This window comes from Chlorocebus sabaeus, chromosome 22 (genome assembly GCF_047675955.1).
Source record: "Chlorocebus sabaeus isolate Y175 chromosome 22, mChlSab1.0.hap1, whole genome shotgun sequence".
NCBI classification, from domain to species: Eukaryota; Metazoa; Chordata; class Mammalia; order Primates; family Cercopithecidae; genus Chlorocebus; species Chlorocebus sabaeus.
This window is the reverse complement of record NC_132925.1, coordinates 38,834,290-38,858,148: the sequence shown is the minus strand read 5'-3', so window position 1 is coordinate 38,858,148 and position 23,859 is coordinate 38,834,290. Positions and strand designations below refer to the sequence as shown.

At 40.7% G+C, this 23,859-nt stretch overlaps 1 protein-coding gene across 2 annotated transcripts in view; it reads right to left on the bottom strand.

The window, feature by feature from the left end:
• Positions 1-15,385, bottom strand: part of UPK1B (uroplakin 1B) — a 32,127-nt gene extending 16,742 nt beyond the window's left edge. Inside the window, exons 1-3 of one of the 2 annotated variants that reach the window (XM_007985718.3) lie at positions 15,007-15,385; positions 1,971-2,058; positions 808-1,008 (exon numbers count right to left, since the gene is read on the bottom strand). In XM_007985718.3, the coding sequence (XP_007983909.3) occupies positions 808-1,008; positions 1,971-2,039 (270 nt within the window). In that variant the 5' untranslated portion in view covers positions 2,040-2,058; positions 15,007-15,385. Of the gene's footprint in view, positions 1-807; positions 1,009-1,970; positions 2,097-15,006 lie in introns of those variants that run through there. The other variant, XM_007985717.3, reaches the window with a different exon arrangement.
• Positions 15,386-23,859: the final 8,474 nt, after the last annotated feature.

The window sequence follows — 23,859 nt, the reverse complement described above, 5'->3', positions numbered from 1 at the left end:
GGTGGGGCATTGGAGGCATGTTCCATCATAGTGTGAAACTGCTGCCCTAAGTATTGGGGCAGAGAGTAGGGGTCCAGGCCTAACACTGAGGTTTCTCAGCTTTGCTGCCTGCAAATTTGCTTTCATCTGTAAAGGCAGGGCATGGTCTTGCTATCTGTGGTTTGGGGCAGAAGCCTCTATTTGATGCACAGAGGTAAAGCCCCCACAGGCAGGTATGGCTGAAAGCTAAATCTACAGTGGTGCTTATCAAAGTTTTCTGGGGTCCCTGAAAAGCAGATTGGATAATAATGTGGGGAGTATAGGCTATGATACAGAATCATCAACCTTGAGCTCAAAAATCTTTGAAAGCTTATACTTTCTTTTAAAAATGTATGCATATTTTGTATTTTATATCCTGATATATTAATGCCTAATTAATATAAAATGTTTTGAACAACTTATTGCCAAGAGAAAAAATCTAACGAATGAATTTTCACTGTGTCTCTCCTTTGGCCTATATTGCTCCTAGTTGTACCTGGGTGTATGCAGACACCAGCTGTAGAGGCACAATATGGAAAATACTCATCAGGCCACCCCCAGATGTCTCCCCTTTGGCTTCTCTGTACTGGAGTCTTCTGGACTTGCAATAGTGGAGGGCATTTTTGCCTCCACGTGGACAATTTCACTGCAGGGAAAGTGTTCCCCTCCTCACCCCTCATCTGGTACTTGCTGCTCCCCCACTGAAAGCCAAATCTTTGCTCAGTAAAGAAGAAAGAATCCATTAAAATTGGCTCAGGGAGACAACTCCAGAGAAATCTGAGGTCTTACCGCCAGAAGAATTTTCCTGCTGGACTTCATGATGCCTACGATGCCAAGAATGGACAGGCAGAAGAGGCAGATGCCCACAAATATGCCGATCCAGGCAGCCCCATAGATGTCATTATTGTCAGTGGCTTCAAGCAGTGGGTAGAGGCTGTGTTGGTCAGATACAAAGAAGATGCACTCCGCGGTCAGGGCAATGCCGCAACACTGGGGGCAAATGAAGGGTAGGCTCCATCAGAAGTGCAGCTTTGGGAAAGGGGGTGGAGGGCGGGGAAGGTAAGAGACTGGCTCCCTTTCCTGCACAGACTTTATGCAACTAATCTAAACTCCCCATTGCCACAAAATCAAACAACTACTTCCATCCTACTAACTGGTTGCATACACCCCTTCACATGTTATTCTGTCTATTTAGAAACAGACCCACACAATTTCAGACCATCCACAATGTCCTTGGGGCATGAATCACTCAAACAATGCCTTCTGGTATGAGAATGATCTCCCCCTGCCCCCATGTCATGACCCACACTTCTGGGTTGTAATATTTGAGCTGGTCCTGGTCATATTTATCAATGACAGCTGGGAGGAACCTTGCTGCTTATCTTTGCCAACACCCACATTTTATAGATGAGGAATCTCGGCCTTGAAAGGTGATGGCCAGAGTCATATGGGGAGTCAGGGGGAGAGCCGGGCCAAGAGCTCTGGACTCCAAAACAAATGTTCTCCTATGCCATCAGACCCATGCAGTGTGACCTCTGTATTATTCTTACACCCTGGTACTGGCCTCTGTGTAAGAACAAGAAGATGCAAACATCTGTCCCAAAAAACCTTAACAGCAGAGTCCCATGGAAATCAAACCAAGGTGACATAGAAAAGAAACACTGAAGTGTGTTTGTAGTCAGAGTGTTTAGACACTGACTATGGTTGACATGACTCCTTTTAGATACTTATAATTTAAAGTTGGGAGGGAAATATCTATTTTTTCAACCATGATCTTTTGACATATGGTTAAATTCTAGCTAGCATATTTACTAACATATTTCTTAAAATGAAGCAAAAATATAGGAAGCCAGTAATTACAGCATTATTTTCCTTGAAACTCTTACTTTTGATTAATCTAGAGTTATGATTACAGGAAGAGCAGAATTTCCTGAGAAATAAGCATTACTTACACCAATAATCACATTTCCAAAAATCAGCAGGCCCTGGAAGCAACGAACAGTGGAGTCGTCTTTGGCCATCTTCAGGATTTCCCACAAGCTGAAGGCACAGTTGAAAGCATTACCAAATAACTGCTACAGTTTCTGTAACATGAGTAAACCATGCCATTGCGTATTGCCTCCTTGTTCCCAAATGAACCAAACCAAAGCCATATAATCCTTGAGCAATGAAGGACATTTGATTATTGAGCTTAGTAATCACATAACTTTTATAGAGAAGGAAAAGAATATAGCCTTCCAGAGCCTGGTCAGTGCCTTTCAGAAGTTCTTTCAGGCAAGGAGTGTGCAGAATGCATCCTTCTGGGTGGTAGACTGAGCCCCGCAAGGTGGAAAGCACAAGGGGTGGACCTGAGGTGGTGATTGGGCAGGGCCAAAGCACACTGAGGGTCACTGGCATAGCCCTCACTGCCCTTGGCCATGACAAGTGGAAACCCAAAGGGTAAACTCATGGCTACAGTTAGTAGTTGGTTCCCATGTGGACTGTAGGTTGCTTTTAAAAACAATCATTTTCTGAATATTTTATTATCTTCAAAGAAATAGTTGGCAAATAGAAAAGTGCCCTGTTGTATATGAGGGGAGGTGAAAAACGGGGACTAGTATTTACTTCCTTGTACCAGGTGTGTGCCACTCTACCAGGTGCTTTGCATGTACGCATCTAATTCTCATAACCCAATTAGGTAGAAAAAGAAGAAAGGTGAGGAGGCTCCATTTTGCAGATGAGGAAACTAAAGCTTAAATTGGTCAATTAAGTTCCCTGGGGTCACACAACCAGTAAGTGGCAGAGCTAGGCTAGAGACCTTGGTGTGTGTGGACTCCAGATACTCTAGAGTCCATGCACTTCACCACAGCCCACAATGACTCCCAGAAATTATTGATAGACTTTAGTGCCATACACAGCTGAACATGGGTCTTTCACCTCCCTGAGGGTTTTCTGGAAGGAACACAAAGGTAAGTGTGTGGGTCAATCACTTGGGCTTCTGCACTTGAAGCACCTTGAGAAAAGCGATCTACAGCTCTCAACATTTAATCCATCAATTCTTGCATTCCTGCTGTAAATAAAAAGTGTATTAAATGGTTCAACATGCATTTTGAGGCATACAAAGATATGTAAGGGAGATTATTGTATTCTAGGATTTTTTGTGTTAGTAGGGAAACTAAGATGCATTGCCACATAACTATACTACATGTAGTGAGACTAAATATTGTGGGAGTCCTGAGGCGGGAAGACGTAAGTCCTGCAGGATGTGTATGGTTTGATACATAGAGTGGAGGTGGATATGTGTGGGAGTGAGGTGGGGGTGGGTGACATTCAGGTAAAGAGGAAGGGAAAGTTAGGGAGTAGAGACAGAAGAGCAAGGTGCCCACAAGATAGCAAACCAGTCAATTTGGCCAAAGTCCTAGTTTCGTAGGGTGGCAGTGGGAGGCAAACCTTCTATTTGTCTCAAGCCTTGCTAATTTTAACCTCGTTGTTACACTATAAGTATTAACAACCTTCCGAGTAAGTTTAGACATCTGTAAATATTTTCCTTTATCTGTTTCCTGGGTAGCTGTGACAATTTGAGTTAAAATTTATGAGCATTTTTGGCTCAGAATTTGGCACACAGTGGGTACTCAATTCATGTTTGCTGGAGAAATGGAAGAATCTGGGCCATTGGGTCTCTGTGTAGTTTCTGCTTAAATGCCATTCATTTCTTTCTGCTTAGAAATTTCATTCATTCTTGCCAGTTATTGTTGCGTGTTAGACTGCACAAATTCCCCCAAGGGGGAGACTTACTCATGTAGCTGGTTGAGTCACATTGTAAAGTTCATTACTGGTATGTACAGACATTATTCCTGACCAGTTGGGTTAGTATCTAAACTAGAGACAAAAGTAAATAGACTGTGAAAGGTATGGGTTCAGATAACAGAAGCATAGAGAGGAAAGGGCAGAAATCAATAGAGGCCAAATTCAGCACTGATACCAACTTGTGCTGATTATGTACCGTGTGAAAGAAGACAATTTCTTCTTTTAACTAGTTTATTTTTATTTTTATTATTATTTTTTGAGACGGAGTCTCACTCCGTAACCCAGGCTGGAATGCAGTGGTGTGATCTTGGCTCACTGCAACCTCCACCTCTCAGGTTCAAGCTATTCTCCTGCCTCAGCCTCCCTAGTAGCTGGGATTATAGGCGCCCACCACCACACCCGGCTTTTTTTTCTTTTTTGTATTTTTAGTGGAGATGGGGTTTCACCATATTGGCCAGGCTAGTCTCGAGCTCCTGACCTTGTGATCTTCCTGCCTTGGCCTCCTAAAGTGCTGGGATTACAGGCGTGAGCCACTGCACCTGACCTCAAGGAGTTTAAAGTATGATTACAGCATGGGTTCAAAGCAAAAATGACTGTGCGCATCAAGGGGACAAGAAGGGCTGTGGAGAAGGACAGAGTTAGATAGGCACTACTGAGGGGCTTTACTGGTCCAGAAAGGAACTGCAGGGGCCCTGATCAAGGGAGGTGGCCTGGGTGACTCAATTAGGCCCTGTGACTTACAGACTTTTCCAGAGATGACTCTGCCACACAGAGTTTAGTCCTTACAAAGGGGAAAGAGCCAATGAATATTCTGTGGGAGAACTGCAGGAGTCAGAATTAGGGTGGAAAATGCAGATAAAAGTGGGAGAAAAGAAGGAAGACAGGTAGAAACTTGCTCTGAGCAAAAAGAAAAGCATAAATTGAAGAAACCTAGGCAAGGACATGACAGAAAATGCCAGGGAGGCAGCCCCGCTGTGGGTTGGTTTTTGGAAAGTGGGGATATATCGGTGGGCCAGATATTCTGAATTTGCTGGCCACTAAAATGTTCTCCTTTTTCACTATGCGTTCTCTTCTCCCTTAGACCTTTGGTATTAATGGCACATGATAATTTAGCTACTCTTATCTTCCAAGATAAGGAAATAGTGATGAAAACTGCCATTTATTGGGTACTTACAATGCTCTCGGCACTATGTCAGGCATTTGATATTCATCTTCTCAACAGACCTGAGAGATGGGTATTTCAGGTCTGCATTTCCTATTGCTGCCAAAACAAATTACCATGAACTTTGTGGCTTAAAACAACAGAAATGTATCTTACAATTCTGGAGGGCAGAGGTCTAAAATGAGTCTTACTAGGCTAAAATCAGGGCTGTGTTTCTTCCGAAGGATCTAGGGGGAGAATCTGTTGTCTTGTCATTGTTTGTATAAAGAAAAGGGGCGGGGCGCGGTGGTTCATGCCTGTAATCCCAGCATTTTGGGAGGCTAAGGTGGGCAGATCACCTGAGGTCAGGAGTTCGAGATCAGCCTGGCCAACATGGCAAAACCCTGTCTCTACTAAAAATACAAAAATTAGGTGGCAGATGCCTGTAATCCCAGCTACTCGGGAGGCTGAGGCAGGAGAATCGCTTGAACCCAGGAGGTGGAGATTGTGGTGAGCCGTGATTGGGCCACTGCACTGGGCAACAGAGCAAAACTCCGTCTCCACAAACAAACAAACAAACAAAAAAAGGAAGCTTGGAGAGATTAATTTGCCAAAGGCCACATTGCTAAAAAGTGCAGAAGCTGAGACTGAATGAGACTGAAACACAGGTCTGCCTGGCCCCAGATCATTTGCTAAACACTCTACAGTTTATCAAGTCCTGCTACATAGCAAATTCTGTCAGTGGAAATAGAAACACCTGGAGCGGAGAGACCAGATACATTTCCCTGCTCAGGAGACTCTACCTTTGCGAAGGTCAGAAACACTAGGCCTTTCTTCACTCACATCTCCAGCCTCTTGTCTTTTTAACTCCTTGATATGATGCTCATATTTGCATACTTCCCCCAAACTCGGTGCTCCACCCATATGTTTTTCCAGAAAACCTGTCTAGATGTATCAAAAACCTACAGCTCATCCACCTACCCCCAAGACCAGAATTCTTAGAAGTAAAAGGTGCAATGTGCAAGTCAATGAGAGGTTAACATTTCATAGCTTCTACTTGGCCACTTGTATTTTAGACTAGGTTGGTGTCTAGAGGACCTAAAACATTTGCTACATCCCCCAAATGGCCACAAATGTCAAGAGGGAGCCATGTGTAGGCTTCCAGTGGCTCACATCATAGTCTAATGTCTGCAGTATAATGGTGACCACACTGGACTTGGCATCAGAATGCCAGAGTTCAAATCCCAGCTTTGTGTTGTCATTATCATTACTGTGTAAAGTTGGACAATTATTTTCCTTAGTGTCTAATTCCTGATTTATAAAATTAGTAGACTACAACTTGTTAGATGGGGTTGCTGTGATCACTAAATGAGATAAAAGATACAAAAGTAATAGGTAAGCACTAAGATTGTTTACACACATAAGAAACTATTAATTATAATCAGAAGATATTCAGGAAGGACAGGGTATTGGGTTATGATTTTGTTTTCTGCATCAGTGACCCCAGGGGGATAAAAGGGAGGTTTTAACAGTGACTGGTCACAGGCCAAGGGCTCTTAGATTGAGGAGAAGCAGCCTTCCTTCCACCTTCTCTCTGTTCACTGCACAGGGGCTGCTCTGCTTGAGGGATTGGGAGGCCTTACACAAAGATACCCATTTGAACTTCTTTTTATTTTCATAGATGAATTCATGAGAGAAAAGGAAAAACACTTCCTAGTTGTGCTTGGGGTGAGGCCAGAGTCAGGTACCGAGCTGCACATCCACATGGGAGGGGCCCGCCTTGCATGCCATTAGCATTCCTGAACAGTTAACACTTGCCATTGGGCCTCATCCCTCTGGCTTTGGCCAGCTCTGAGGCTTCTGCCCCAGACTGCGAGGTGATACAGAGATGGCCCCTGAGGTTGTCCTTGTCCTGGGATCACTTTCTCCCTGACACAGACATTACTCAGAGAGGATTCTGCTCTGCTGCCCTTTTGCATTCTTTCCTCCCATTGCCAACCTGTGGAGGGCATCCTTCACTTTATTGCAAGAGTCTCCAAAGTAGGAGGAGGCATTTGGGACCCTGTTTTATTTGTCTTTCTAGGTCCAAAGCGGCATAGTACCTGACATATAGTAGGTACACTCAATTATTTTGCTAAATAAAAGGATAAAGTAAATAAATAAATATTTATTTGAATAAATGAGTGTGCAGATTAATAATTTGCCTACAGCTTTGTTGAAGAGCAAGTTAGAGAATATGGTGAAGTGAAACTAATGTGGCCTTTGTATAGACCTGGGTTTGAATCTTAGCTCTACCACTCACTAGTTTTGTGGTCCCAAGAAATTACTTAGTCTCTTGAGCTTTATCTTCAAATGAGTATGGTAATACTTAACTTCAAGGGTTACTACGAAAATTAAATGAGAGTATATGTGAAGTTTTAATACAATATTAGTTACCCAATACTCGTTTTGCTTATTTTTGTCTTATAAAGGAGACAGACTAGATAGAGCTAATAGCCCAGTGGTTGGTGAAGGTACCTAAAACCAGTGACTTATTATTATTATTTTTTTGATACAGAGAAACATTTTCAAAGGAAATAGGGAAATATGATTTCAATAGGGAACTCTAATATATGAAACCAGATCGGAATGGTACTTCTCTGGCTGAAACAGGAGTAGGAATCCTGGGCTCACAGAGCATCTTCTCACCAGCTCTAAACCTCCTAAACACATAGCTAGCCCCAGAGCAATTGAAAACTACTATTCCAGAACTAAAGGAAAAGAAAGAAATAGGCAAATTACTGAGCTCAGAAAGCAGTTACCCAAGAAGTAAGAGGACACTCAAGAGTGAAGTTGGAAAACTCTGGTTACAACGTGTAAGCTGACCTTACAAAGTCTGTGTCAAAGACTCCCCCTTGCCCCCCATTCAATGGAAGATGTCTAGAAAAGTCCTGGAAAACTGAGAAAAGTGACTTTACTTTTATAATACGTTAGCTGGATGGATCTTTAGGAAGAGCTGCTTTCCTGGCACGCTTAGAGGAAAGGTGACATAATTTCCACAAAAGGAAAAGATGAGGCCTGGCTGATGTTTAGGGTTTTTTGAAGACTAATAAATGCCTGTGCAAAGGGGTGGAGTAATGTACTTTTTTTTTAAGTTAAAAAAGAAAAGCTTTGATGCAGTTCCACACTAATGGATATTAAAACAAAAAAAAGACATTAGGAATTTGTTGACCTTTCCAGAGAGGATAGGCACGGAGGAAGAACAAAAGGGAAGGACAAATGGTGACTTCTCTCCACACAGAATATAAACTGTAGTGTTCTCTAGGTCCTGGTAGTACTTTTGCCTTTGTTAATAACTTCTTGAGTTTTGTCTCTGCCTGTGTGATAAAGAAGAATTGTAATGAACACCTTGTGCTGGTTAATTTTGTGTATCAACTTGGCTGGGATATGGTGTTCAGTTGTTTGGTCAGATATCAGTCTAGATATTGCTGTGAAGATATTTTTTAGATGTGATTAACATTTAAATCAGTAGACTTTGAGTAAAGCAGATTACCTTCCATAACCTCCAATCAGCTGAAAACCTTAAGAGCAAAAACTGATGTTTCCTGAATAAGCAGCATTTCTGCCCTAAGAGGACTGTAACATAGAAACTCTGTCTGGGTTTTCAGTATGCAGATTTTAGCTTTAAGACTGCAACATCAGGCCAGGCACGGTGGCTCACACCTGTAATCCTAGCACCTTGGGAGGCTGAGGCAGGCAGATCACCTGAGGTTGGTAGTTTGAAACTAGCCTGACCAACACGGAGAAATCCCATCTCTAGTACAAATACAAAATTAGCTGGGCGTGGTGGCGCATGCCTGTAATCCCAGCTACTCAGGAGGCTGAGGCAGGAGAATCGCTTGAACAGGGGAGGCGGAGGTTGCAGTAAGCCAAGATTGCGCCATTGCACTCCAGCCTGGGCAACAAGAGCAAAACTACGTCTCAAAATAAATAAATAAATAAATAAATAAAATAATAAAATGCCGGGCGTGGTGGCTCACGCCTGTAATTCCACCACTTTGGGAGGCCAACGTGGGTGGATCACGAGGTCGGGAGATCCAGACCATCCTGGCTAACATGGTGAAACCCTGACTCTACTAAAAATACAAAAAATTAGCCAACCTTGGTGGCTGGCGCCTGTAGTCCCAGCTACTCAGGAGGTTGAGGCAGGAGAATGGGGTGAACCCGGAAGGCGGAGTTTGTAGTGAGCTGAGATTGCACCACTGCACTCCAGCCTGGGCGACAGAGCGAGACTCTGTCTCAAAGAAAAAAAAAAAGACTGCAACATCAACTCTTCCCCAAATTTTCAGGTTGCCCACCTGCTATATAGATTTTGGACTTCTCAGCCCCCACAATCACATCACATAGGTTAATTCCTTAGAATTAATCTCTCTCTGTCATTCTCTCTCTGTCTCTCTCTCAACCTCTCAACAGGGTCTCGGTGTGTTACCCAGGAGTGCAGTGGCACAATCATATCTCACTGCAGCCTTGACTTCCTAGGCTCAAGTGATCCACTGGCTTTAGCTTCTCAAGTAGCTAGGACCACAGGTGCATGCACAATGTCTGGCTAATTTTTAAATTTTTTGTAGAGAAGGGGTTTCACCATGTTGCCCAGGCTGGTCTTGAACTCCTGTCCTCAAAGTGTGGAACTGCCTTCCAAAGTGTGGGGATTATAGGTGTGAGCCACTATACGTTGCCTCTCTCTTTATATATCTCCTTTTGGTTCTATCTCTGTTAGAGCCCTGAGTAACACACCATCCCAATTGGGATTGATGTATATTTTTGATAGAAGCACATATGATCATTTTCTGATGTCTCCTGATACCATTTTACCAATTCCCACTGCCAGCCCCTAACTTCTGGATCAGATGAATTAAACATTTTCTGTTTCCATTCCATACAGAGCTTCCATGGTGAACTTTCTCAGGCAGAGGTTCTCAAATGATCCTCCAAAGCACAGATGTTCCATTTACTGGGACATGTTTTGATGCCAATATTGAATGGTTCTAGTCATTTCCTAATTTGAGGAAGAATTACTATCAAAATTTGTCATTTTAAACATTTTCCTCTTATACATTTTTCTTAAATTGTGGATGCTACTACCACCTGTCTATGCTAGAATCTAGTTTTTGGTATGAATTTAGGCCAAAATGATCTACTTACTTATTTTAAATTTAGTAGACCAAAATGTTCTGGTATTCCACAAAGATAAACATGGCTTCCAAGTGCCAGCCAGTTAGCCAATCTTGAGATCCATTGTCCTAAAACACAGCTCTGAATTTATATCTCCCCCACTGCTTAAAACCCTTCAAAGGTTCCCTGTAGCCTAAATTTAAAGGAGAGCCCTAGGTCATTCCCTCTACACTCACGAGCCCAGTACCAGCTCCTTCTTACTTCCTATTGCCAGGTGCATCACTTGTCCACCCACTCTCTGTTGCTGACCAGTTTCTTTGAGTCCAGATTTGCTCCTGTTCCATTGTGAAAGACCAGTTTATAGTATTTGGCCAGAGTCAACTATTTTATTCTCCATTCAGCCAGTGGAAGAGTGGTTGGACCACCTAAGAGATAAAGTACAAACTCCTCAGCCTGTATTCAACGCAGTACTCGTCCAGGTTCCAAATGGCCTGCCTGCCATTTTTCACTGCCCACCCCCCTTGGTGTCCTGGTCATGCCACCATGCTATGCTTAGGGTGTCCCTGTCTTTGGAATCCCTTCTCCCATTTCTGCTTATCGAACTCTTTACCATCTTCCAAAGCCCAACTGAAAAACCTCTTCTCTCCTCAACTTCCCAGAATTATCCTTCCTTCCCTATATCCCTCTCTCTGCCTTTAGCAACTAGCTCTCCAGGGAAGCTCAAACCATTGTGGATATGTGTTTATGGCTTTTCTTCCATACTAGCCTCTGTCACAGCTATATAGTCTGGTACGTTGTTACGTCTTTTCTTCACCCAAGTTTGTTTAATAAGATATTCTGAACCCACGAAAAATGGATTGCTATCAAAAAACCAATTTGACAAAGAATTGCATTAAAAAGCAAAATTAAACACTTTTAAATTAATTGATGGGTGTCACACCTAGAAGTCAATGACTACACTTTTGGAAGTTTTTGTTTGTCTTAGAAGATATGTAATTTGAGAGAAATTAAAGTGTCATTTATCCTAGGAAAGTTATTGGCCAGGTGCCTGTTCATAGCATGATACATCAGTTCTGGCTGCAAACTTGGAGGCTTTGTACAGGTGAGGAATTTAAGGCTCACAGAGAGGAAGCGACTTGTTCACGATCATGCCGTGTTATTAAAAGAGTTAAGATTCAAGTCCAGGTTTCATAACTCTTAACCCAGCCTTCTATTGGGTTTGTCACCAATCATTATTCTTTTTAAGGTAGGGAGATCCACTTCCCTTTTTTGTCTCTTTGAATTAAGAGAAACTCTTGGCCTCCCACCCGTGAGTCTACCCGTGAAACTCACTACAAGGTAAGCCAGAAAGGGAGCCACGTAAACAAAGCTGGCAGGGAGAAAGCCTTCTATCCTCTTCCTTCATTCAAAGGCTTCCTCACCGTTTACCCTAACTTCAGAATGCCACAACTTGAGACTCACTCCTTCGTTCCTGATTAAAATACAAGCTCATATAAAAGAGGCATGTTGAGTTTCATGAACCATCCATATCAATGCCTCATTTATCAGCTCCCTTCTCTTATTTAATTTTCAAAGGGTGAGAAAAGACACCATGAGAAGGAAAGAGACACAAGGAGAGGGTAGAGCCTGAAAAGACAAACCTCATAACTTATGATGTGGGGGTTTGGGTCTGTCTCTGTGGCTAGACTGACTTCTAATGATATGATGTGTCCTCCTTCCTGCCTTCTTTTTTAGCCCACAGCTTGTAGAAGCTGTTTTAAATATGTGGTCTTCTGAACCATCCCCACATTATTCTAAAACAATGCCTCCCTCACATATATTGGATTATTTATCTGGCAGGGGTGGGAAGGAAACCAATGGGATGAGATAAATTTAACAAGTGGAAAGTGGTGGAAGGCAGAGGGCAGAGCAGCAACTGCCCACGTTAGAGATGGAACGCCCCAGACTGAAAGTATGCAACTCACCTAGAAATATTTTCCATGTAAAGGAATAGCCCCTATGCACCCCGCCTTGTGGGAAAACTGCCCTGTGGCCTGGTACGATGGTGATTTACTCAAATTGCTCAACACCCTGGGAGTTCCTTTGCTTTAAAGAGTGCAGATTTTTAAAAAACTAGAATTATATTTCCTGTTTTTTCTTTCTTGTGCTTTCATTCAGTTTGTTTTCTTATAAAAATTAATCATACCCATAGTGTTGATGTTTCCAGACACATTGAAAAGTTCTAAAAACAATTGGTCACTAAACAAACCAATTTGCAAAGCAGAAGAAAAAGAAGTGTGACTCGCCCAGTAAGCATGAGATCATTTTTTCAAGTTCATTACCTCTTTTCCTCACCCAAGTTTGTTGCACCAGAGAACACACAAACCACACCTCAAACTCTAGTTCATGCTAGAGAAATTTGAATTAACAAAGGAGAAAAAAAAGAAAAGGAAAAATAGGAGAGGAAGAAACGAAGAAACACAATATGCTATTGCCTTAGCCCTGACCCTGAAACTCAGGACAAGAACAGACACTTGCGTGGCTCAGAGTAAAGATGGGTGTGGAGACTGTAGGTGACAACAATTGCTGGTCTGCTTCAACTTAAGGTAGGATAAGTCCCTGGAAATAACAAAAAGAGGAGCTTTCTCCCAGGGCCGTCACCCACAGCTCACAGGGGCCCATAAGTTTTTCTTGCTTTAAAGTTCAAAACCTGTGTTCACTAATACAGTAGTTAGTAGTTGCGTGCAGTTATTCAAAGTCAAATGAATTCAAATAAAAGTAAAAACCAGTTCCTCAGTTGCTCCAACCACATCTCAAGGACTCCCTAGATACATGTGGTTAGTGTCTATTGTCTAGAACATTTCCCTCATCACAGAAAGTTTTACTGGACAGCACTGCTCTTGATTCGTGGTGCTCCCAGTATGATGGGAATCATCCATCCATTGGAAATCAGGGACTAGCTGTAAGCAATGGCTCAGGAGCACTCAGTTGCATGAAGGCCTCAGGTGTGGGCATTGCCAGAGGGATGCCCAGCTCCAGGAAAGGAGTACCATGGAAAATCCTTGGGGTGGGGGGATGAGGTGGGGAGGGCGGTGTGTGATGACGGTGCCCCCTCACCAATGTGGTCTCTGTCCCAGTTGGCGAATGGTGGCCCATCAAGTTTGTGGGCAGCCTGCATGACTATCAGGCCCACATTCCAGAGCATATTTAAAGGCTGACTGGTGTTTACTCTGGTTAAGAATGTAAGCAGGAGAAGTCAAAAAGAAGTTCTGAGTTTTGGCCGGGCGCTGTAGCTCACACCTGTAATCCCAGCACTTTGGGAGGCTGAGGCAGGTGGATCACGAGGTCAGGAGATCCAGACCATCCTGGCTAACACAGTGAAACCCTGTCTCTGCTAAAAAATGCAAAAAATTAGCTGGGCGTAGTGGCGGGCACCTGTAGTCCCAGCTACTTGGGAGGCTGAGGCAGGAGAATGGTGTGAACCCGTGAGGCAGAGCTTGCAGTGAGCTGAGATCGCACCACTGCTCTCCAGCCTGGGAGTCAGAGTGACTCCGTCTCAACAACAACAACAACAACAAAAAGCAGTTCTGAGTTTCTTTTTTTTCTCCTTGATTAAATGATGTGTAAGGTCCCCTTTGAATGTAGAAGTCTATGATTCTTCCCAGCAGTTAAAAAAAAAACAGGTGAGTTGATTTTAAAGACTATTTTATAGCAGAAAGCAAAACAATCTGTTGGAGCAAAAGCAAAGTAAGAAATTTTTCTCCTCACTGAGAAGGTTAATAAAAAGAAAATCCACTTCTTCACAGGGTCTGAAAACTATGTAACCTAAATTTTATTTATACTTAAAGTATATATATATATCTATAAAACCTAGCGAGTTATTTCCTGTTGTGCTTAGCACCTCAGGCAAGAAATGGTCAAGAAACATTGTCTTTCATTAAAAGAACACATTCAAGTTAACAAAACTTCTTTAAAAATTTATTTATATTTTTTTAGAGACAGGATCTCGCTATGTTGCCCAGCCTGGACTAGAACTCCTCATCCCATGGCCTTAGCTTCCCAAATAGCTGGAACTGGAGGCATGTGTCACTGCAACTGGCTACAAATTCTTAAATGGCTTAAAAATCTTTAAAACTAGTTAGAAGTGGAGTTTTAGGTTTATAAACAAATGCAAACATAAAATAATACTAGCATTATTTGAAACTTAAATTTGTATTTTGTATGAAAATGTCATTAGAATGAAAAATATCTTTATGTCCTGCAGATCCTTGTGGAAAGAATTGGTAAGGAGTAAAAACAAATTATGTAAAAATAACATTGCATAGATAAAGCTACTTTGTTGACTTACTTCAACTGACACATTATTAAGCAGAAGTGTTTGCAGAGAATAACTGGGAGTAAATTGCCTCACACATTTCATTACAAGTTGGCAGGACCAAATGATTTCTGACAAGAAGACCAAGAAACTTTCTCTCTGCTAGCCTGAACAGATTATTCAGAAATGACACGAGCTATTTCGTTAAATTTTCTATTGCTTTTCTGACTCCACAAGGAAATTGGGGGTCTACAAAGGTGTCTGTCTATGTGCGATTTAATCAGGAGATACAGGGTTTCTCAGGTGCTTGGATTTTCTTGTTCTTTCTTTGGGGATATTTCAGCTTGAAAGCAGGATGGCTGCGTAATATCTCCAGAACTTTAATGAGAACAAGACTTATATCAAAGGTTTTAAGAAAGCAATTTGAACGGTTCAAAGTAAAAGAGAACAGGACAGTCACAATACTCTAAATTACAAAGAAAAAAATGACAGACTTTATGAATCAGGAATCTAACTTCTTCCCCTTTCGCTCCCAGACCACTAGCTTCCCTCCCAGGAGAGCAACCCAACCCTTGAGCCCGCGGGATTCCCTGTAGAGGGAAAGCAGTCTACTCACAGCGCCTCCTCTTTCTGCACACAGGGTGCGGCCCGCTCCGCAGTCTGCACCAGCCCCAGGTGCTTTTCTACCCTCCTGCAATCCTTTGAACCTCCAGGACCAGGGAAGGGTGGTCTGTGATTGGCAGGAGGCACCTCACATGGGCTGAGCTTGCCGCTGCCTGCCCTGCCTCGCTGAGACGGGGGAGTAACCGGAGGCTGTCAGTAGATTTCTGCTGCTTTGGAATGTGTGACTCTCACATCTGGAAGCACCTTGACAGCCACACTCATTGCTTTCCTGGATCCCTCCTAGGTCTGGACTTTACTGGAATACAAACTCAGGGCTTTTATTTTGATTTGATTTTATTAGTGTAATTTGATCCTTACTCCTGCTTTTGTGTGTTGAAGGCTTGTTAGTCCTGACCGCTCACAGAGATACTGATATGTGCTTACCTGTGCAGGGCCATGTCCAGCTTTAGTTTCTATAACCCTTGCATATGCCAAATTCATGGAGATAGTCATTGCCCAAGTAATGCTCATACAGTAGGTAGCCCAAAGACCGATAAGGAGCAAAAGATGTGGAAAGAAACAGATTGCGAAAAATTCAGGCAAAGAGAGAGGGCTCAAGTGATTATCTGATGTCCAATTCTTCCCTCCCTCTTCTTTCCTCCCTTTCCTTTCTCTTCTCTTCCTTTCCTTTCTTTTTTCCTTCTTCCCTGACTTCTGGAGCCATCATGTGTTATACATGGCACCCAGAGCATTATTTTAATGGCTGCATAACCTTTCGTAGTATACATGCACCATAGCTTGTTTAACCTGAGTTAGGAGTTGGTAACAGCAGTAATGTTAGAATTTACTGAGTGCTTTAATCAATAGACTTGGGAGTTCCTCAAGGGTCAGCATCATCTCTGTCTCAGGTTAGATTGTTCAGGAGCAGACTTTGAGACGAAATTTAGTATTCAATATCTTTATTAGGGAGTGCCCTGAGATGAACACCCATGGCAGGGACAGGGAAGAAACAGGATTGGGCAGAGAAAGAAGTTGAGCTGCAATATAGGTGGGACAGTCTGAAGCAGTCCCCCTTGGGAAACTGTGGAGGAAGATGGCCTGTCAGTATAGCTCTGCCACTGGGCTCCTCTATCATCTGCCCTTCAATGTGGGTCGCCCTGGGAAGGCAGCTTTCTGTAGCTGAGGCAAGTCCTGAAAGGGGCTGATAACTGGAGGCTGGAGGTTGCAAGTACTCCCAGCAGCAGGCAAGCTCCCCCTTGAAGGGGGACTGCGTGGAGCACCTCTGTGTCCATCACAATGCCTTATTCCTCTGCAGCTCTTCAGGGCCTGATTAGATAAATTATCATATTCACATAATAGAATTCTGTGCAATGATTAAAAATGACACCACAGATAAACATTTAATGTCATGGAAATAAGTTCAGTCGTTTACTTAACAAATATTTCTTGAAAACTTAGGATGTGCCAGGCAGTCTTCTAGAGGCTGAAAATAAAAAAGCGCTTTACAAAATAGTTTGTGTAATCTGACACATTTTAATTTTTAAGAAAGTTTACCTATGACTTAAAAAGTTAGGAATAATATACAGCAAACATTAACCAGAGTATATCTGGATGGTAAAATATGGGTGACTTTTACAGTCTTCTATTTTTGCAGTTCGTATGTTTACAAAGGATCTATATTATAATTATAAGAACATATAAGTTATTAAAAATGTGTGCTGTCCTGGAAAGATTTGTGATAAAGTTGCAAGGAAGCAAACAAGGACATATGAATTTCTATTCGTGTCTTAGGCATTTTATATTCCATTACCATGATTATATGGGGAGAAAACAAAAAAGATTTGAAAATCTTCAAAATAGATAATGTGACCACAAACTCAGTAACAAGAGACAAGAGACTAGCTAGGAAAAGGAAGATGAGTTTTCAGATAATAACTGCAACTGAATAGATGAGGAATGTCAAATCCATAATGTATGACAGGCTTATTTTTCCAGTTAATTGATTTCTAACTCTCTTCTGCTAATCCCTCTTTCTCTCTGGCTAAGTGGCTGCCTTAGCCACATCTTAACCTGATTCCAAGCTCATCAGTGAATTCCCATTACTAATATCTCAGTTCTGTTAGAAACACTTAGATATTTTCCCCCTATCGCCACAATTCAAACTAGAGACTCTGGTAGTTTTGGGGAGAAGGTGAGGTCTTTATTAACCCCCCGATTCCCTGTATATGTTCATTTGAGAGGGAAATGATGTCCTGTGTGAGTGGCCTGAGAGAGGCTCTATCCCTTTCTGTGGGTCATCCCCACTGTCTAGTTCACCAGCAGCAGCAGCAGTGTAGACAGGGGCCAGTGCACAGGGCTGACCGAGGAGAGCCCTACTGAACCCCACCAGTTCCCCTAAGCCCCAGAGGGTGCTCTGCCTCATTCATTGGTTTGCAGTCAGTCTTTGTCCTTCAATCTCACCTACCCTCCAGGACCCCAGCTGTCAAGTGGCTGGGTTCTACCTTCTGCACATCTCAGGAACCTAGAACTAAAGGTGGTATGCCTGCCCCCTCTCTGTCAGGCCATACCACTGCACCATCACCCTCCGAAGTTTTTCCTTCTCTGTGGTAGTTCCAAGGCAAGTTAGCAGGCCTGGTGACTCGTGATATTTAACTGGACTAAAAGAATTGGTCCTATATACACACTCAAACTTTTAAATCCTCATGAGGCTTTCCTCTGTCATCTTTGGGGCAAGGAACCACTGGAATGTTTGTCTTCTCTGCATTTCCTAACAGATCCCTCACTTCAAATTGACTTTCCTATGGCAAGGGAGGGAGTTGTAGTGTAAACTGGGTGGGAAAGAGGTTGCTTCCCTACTGGAAGTTTAGAAAGTGGGTTATTTAATGCCTTTTGCTTTCTCTAGTTACCAATTTCAGGAAAAATACTTCTTAAAACATGATGTTGTCTAGAATATTTTTAACATATAGTAATAGTCCCAGGTACTGCCAGATTTACTCTTCACAATGTCCCTTTAAGGTATATACTATTATCCTCCCATTTCACAGATCAGAGAACTGAAGGCTGAGGATGCTAACTGCCCACTGTTATAGAGCCATTTAAAGGTGAGGACTGCAATCAACCTGTCCTTACAGTCTGCACTCTTACTGTTAGAGTGCAGTTACATGATCTGTGTAACTTTTAAAATGGTATTAAAATTTAAAATCACAAATATGATTTTTTTTTTCTATTAACTGCTCAATGAGGTTAATAGAGAGTAGAATATTGTTCCTGGGATATGTAAGAATCTATCTTGTGCTTCTTATTGGCTGGAGAGTAAGTCTGCCTGAGCACTCAGGCTCCCTGTGGAGGAAAGCAGGTTACTGATCATGTCTCAGCTTCTATATTGAAAACAGCTGAATCAAACCAGCAATCTATGTACCTGAAGTGTCCTGGTCCGTGCAATTCTTTAGGGCCTCTAAAATGACCTTTTCTCTAGTGGGTCTTGACAAATTTTTGGTGTGGTTTCCTTGACAATTTTCCCGAAATGTGTATATACTTAGGGTTTTGACCTTTAATGTGTCTTCTCTCTTACACAGCTATTTTTTTCACTCAACTATAATTGACACTCCCATATTTCCTTCAGCTCCTAGAGATGATAAATACTTAACTTAGTTCATATGTTTAGGTTATGACCACTACAAGATGACTTCTTAAAGTATGTCTAGGCCTTTTCCAGGAAAGGGATATCCCAAATTAATAGACTCTTGCATTGAACTAAATCCTTTTAGTTCATTTCAATAAGCGTATATGGTAATTATATGGAATTATTATATGTAATAGCTATATACCAATAAAATAATCATTTAGCTCAAATTTTCACCCAATGAAGAAAGCTCTCTGTGATATCTCTGATGTCCAATATTAACGGGCTACTCTATAAAACACTGTGTTTATTGTAGAGATGTTGTCGAAGATGTTGTGTACAACCTTACATTCTGGGCGTAAGAGGTCCCAAGGGAAAACATTTTTGGTCTCAGTGTCTGGAAGAATTACACTTTCCTAAGCAACTGGTTTGTTTTTACCTATTGGACACTCTAAACTTCAATCAAATTCAATCTTGCCTCCATTCTCACCAATTCATTGAAACTGCTTATCAAGTTATGAACAACCTCTACTTTGCCAAATTTGGTGGACACTTTTCTTTTCTTTTCTTTTTTATTATACTTTTAAGTTCTAAGGTACATGTGCACAACGTGCAGGTTTGTTACATATGTATACATGTGCCATGTTGGTGTGCTGCACTCATTAACTCATCATTTACATTAGATATTTCTCCTAATGCTATCCCTCCCCTGTCCCCCAACCCCACAACAGGCCCCGGTGTGTGATGTTCCCCGTTCTGTGTCCAAGTGTTCTCATTGTTCAATTCCCACCTATGAGTGAGAACATGTGGTGTTTGGTTTTCTGTCCTTGCACTAGTTTGCTGAGAATGATGGTTTCCACTTCATCCATGTCCCTACAAAGGACATGAATTAATCCTTTTTATGGCTGCATAGTATTCCATGGTGTATATGTGCCACATTTTCTTAATCCAGTCTATCATTGATGGACATTTGGATTGGTTCCAAGTCTTTGCTATTGTGAGTAGTACCACAATAAACATATGTGTGCATGTGTCTTTATAGTAGCATGATTTATAATCCTTTGGGTATATACCCAGTGATGGGATCGCTGGGTCAAATGGTATTTCTAGTTCTAGATCCCTGAGGAATTGCCACACTGTCCTCCACAATGGTTGCACTAGTTTACAGTCCCACCAACAGTGTAAAAGTGTTTGTATTTCTCCGTATCCTCCCCAGCACCTGTTGTTTCCTGACTTTTTAATGATAGACTGGATTAAGAACCTCCCATGTAGCTGGGATTACAGGTGTGCACCACCACATCCAGCTAATTTTTGTATTTTTGGTAGAGATGGGGTTTCACCATGTTGGCCAGGCTAGTCTCCAACACCTGACCTCAGGTGATCCACCTGCCTTGGCCTCCCAAAGTGCTGGAATAACAGGCATGAGCCACTGTGCCCAACCCACCTATTCTTTATCCATTCATCTTTCGATAGACACTTATGTTACTTCCAAATCTCAGCTTTTATAAACAGTGCTTTGACAAACATAGCAGTGCAGATATCTCTCTGATATACTGATTTCCTTTCTTTTAGATTTATACCCAGCAGTGGGTTGTTGGGTCATATGGTAGTTCAATATTTCATTTTCCGAATCCTTGCCAACATTTGTTATTGACTCTTTTGGATATAAGACATTTTAACTGGGGTGAAATGATATCTCATTGTAGTTTTGATTTACATTTCTCTGATGATCAATGATGTTGATCACCTTTTCATATACCTGTTTGCCATTTGTATGTCTTCTTTTGAGAAATGTCTATTCAAATCTTTTGTCCATTTCATGATCAGATTGTTAGACTTTTTCCTATAGAGTTGTTTGAGCTCCTTATATATTCTGGTTATTAATCCCTTGTCAGATGGGTACTTTGCAAATATTTTTGTTTCATTCTGTAGGTTGTCTCGTTACTTTGTTGATTGTGTCCTTTGCTGGGCAGAAAGCTTTTTAACTTGATCCCACTGTCCATGTTTGCTTTGGTTGTCTGTGCTTGTGGGGTATTGCTCAAGAAATCTTTGCCCAGACCAATATCCTGGAGATATTCCCCAATATTTTCTTATAGTAGTTTCATAGTTTGAGGTCTTAGTTTAAGTTTTCGTGCATTTTGATTTTATTTTTTGCATGTGGTGATAGATAGGGGTCTAGTTTCATTCTTCTCTATATGGATATCTGGTTTTCCCAGCACCATTTATTGAAGAGACTATTTTTTCCACAGCATATGTTCTTGACACTTTTGTCAAAAATGAGTTCACTGTAGGTGTGTAGATTTGTTTCTGGGTTCTCCATTCTATTCCATTGGTCTATGTGTCTGTTTTCATGTCAGTACCATGCTGTTGTGGTCACTATAGCTCTGTAGTATGGTTTAAAGTCAGGTAAAGTGATTCCTTCAATTTTGTTCTTTTTGCTTAGGATGGCTTTGGCTATTTTGGGTCTTTTGTGGTTCCATATAAATTTTAGGATTGTTTTTCTATTTCCGTGAAGAACGTCATTAGTATTTTGATAGAAATTGCATTGAATCTACAGATTGCTTTGGATAGTGTGAACATTTTTAACAATATTGATTCCTATAATCCATGAACATGAAATGTTTTTCCATTTATTGGTGTCATTTTCAATTTCTTTCAGCCTTGTTTTATAATTTTCATTATAGAGATCTTTTACGTTTTTGGTTAATTCCTTGGTATTTAATTTTAGTTGTGGCTATTGTAAATTAGATTACTTTTTAATTTATTTTTCACATTGTTCACTGTTGGCATATAGAAATACTACTGATTTTTGTATGTTAATTTTATATCCTGCAACTTCACTAAATTTATCCATTTTAATAGTTTTTCTGTGGAGTCTTTAGGTTTTTCCAAATATGATGCCATCTCCAAATAAGGATGATTTGACTTCTTCCTTTCCAATTTGGATGCCCTTTATATCTTTCTCTTGTCTAATTGCTCTAGCTAGGACTTCCAGTACTATGTTGAATAACAGTGGTGACAGTGGGCATCCTTGTCATGTTCCAGATCTTAGAGAAAAGGCTTTCAGTTTTTCTCCATTCAGTATACTAGCTGCGGGTCTGCCATATATGGCTTTTATTACATTGAGGTATGTTTCTTCTATTCCCAGTTTGTTTTTGTGGATTTTTATCATGGAGGGATGTTGAATTTTATCAAATGCTTTTTTAGCATCAATTGAAATGATATGGTTTTAATCCTTTATTCTGTTGATATGATGTATCATATTGATTGATTTGCATACATTGAGCCATCCTGGCATCCCAGGGATAAATCCCACTTGGTCATGATGAATGATCTTTCTAATGTAGTACTACTGAATTTGATTTGCTAGTATCTTGTTGAGGATTTCTGCATCAATATTCATCAAGGATATTGGCCTGTAGCTTTTTCTTTTTTTGATGTTTGTTCATTTGCTTTTGGTATCAGGGTTATATTGGCCTCATAGAATGGGTTTGGAAGTATTCCTTTCTCGTCTGTTTTTTGGAATAGTTTGAGTAGAATTGATATTAATTCTTCTTTAAATGTTTGGTAGAATTCAGCAGTGAAGCCATCAGGTTCCAGGATTTTCTTTAGTGAGAGACTTTTTATTATGGCTTCTATCTCATCACTTGTTACTGGTCTGTTCAGGTTTTGGATTTCTTCCCGGTTCAATTTGGTAGGTTCCATGTATCTAGTAATTTGTCCATTTCTTCTAGATTTTCTAATTTATTGACAAATAGTTGCTCATTGTAGCTGATAATGGTCCTTTGAATTTCTGAAGTATTGGTTGTAATGTCTTCTTTTTCATTTCTGATTTTATTTATTAGTGTATTCTCTCTTTTTTTGGTTAGCCTGGGTAAAGGATTGTCAATTTTGTTTAACATTTCAGAAAACCAACTTTCGTTTCATTGGTCTTTTGTACTTTGTTTTTTCATTTCAATTTCATTTATTTTTGCCCTTTATTATTTTCTCTACTAATTTTGAGTTTGGTTTGCTCTTGCTTTTCTAGTTCTTTAAGATGAACTGTTAGATTGTTCATTTGAAGTTGTTCTTCTTTTTCGACATAGGTACTTAAAGGTGTAAAATTCCCTCTTAGTACTGCTTTTGCTATATCCTATAGGTTTTGGTATCTTGTGTTTCCATTATCATTTGTTTCAAGATATTTTTCAATTTACTTCTTAATGTCTTCATTGACCTACTGGTCATACAGGAGCATATTGTTTAATTTCCATATATTTGTATAGTTTCCAAAATTCCTCTGTTGTTAATTTCTAACTTTATTCCATTGTGGTCAGAGAAGATGCATGATATTATTTCAAGTTTTTTGAACATTTTAAGACTTGTTTTGTGACCTAACGTATGGTCTATCCTTTAGAATGATCCATGCGCTGAGAAAAAGAATTTCTTTTTCTGTAGCCATTGAATGAAATGTTCTACAGCCATTGAATGAAATGTTCTATAAACATCTATTAGATCCATTTGGTCTATAGTGCAGATTAAGTCCAATGTTTCTTTGTTGATTTTCTGTCTGGAAGATCTGTCTAATGCTGAAAGTGAGGTGCTGAAGTCTCCAGCTATTATTGTATTGGGACCTCTCTCTCTCTTTATCAAGAATATTTCCTTCATATATCTAGGCACTCCTGTGTTTGGGGGCATATATTTAAAATTGTTATATCTTCTTGCTGAATTGACTCCTTTATTATTACATAGTGGCCTTATTTTTTCTCTTCTTATAGTTTTGTCTTGAAATCTATTTTGTTTGATATAAGTATAGTGACTCTTGCTCTTTTTTGGTTTCCATTGACATGGAATATCTTTTTCCATCTCCTTATTTTCAGTCTATATTTGTCTTTCATAGGTAAAGTGTGTTTCTGGTAAGCAAAAGATCAATGGGTCTTGTTTCTTCATCTATTCAGCCTGTCTATGTCTTTTGATTAGAGAGTTTAGTCCATTTACATTCAATGTTATTATTGATAAGTAAGAACTTACTCCTGACATTTTGTTATGTTTTCTGGTCTTCTCTTCCTTCTTTATTTCCTTCCTATCTTTCTCTGGTGAAGGTGATTTTCTCTGGTGATATGATTTAGTTTCTTGCTTTATATTTTTTTTGTGTCCATTGTATTTTTTTGGTTTGAGGTTACATGAAGCTTGCAAATACTGTCTTATAACTCTTTTCACCTGATAACAACACTATTTGCATGAAAAACAAACAAGCAAAATAAAACT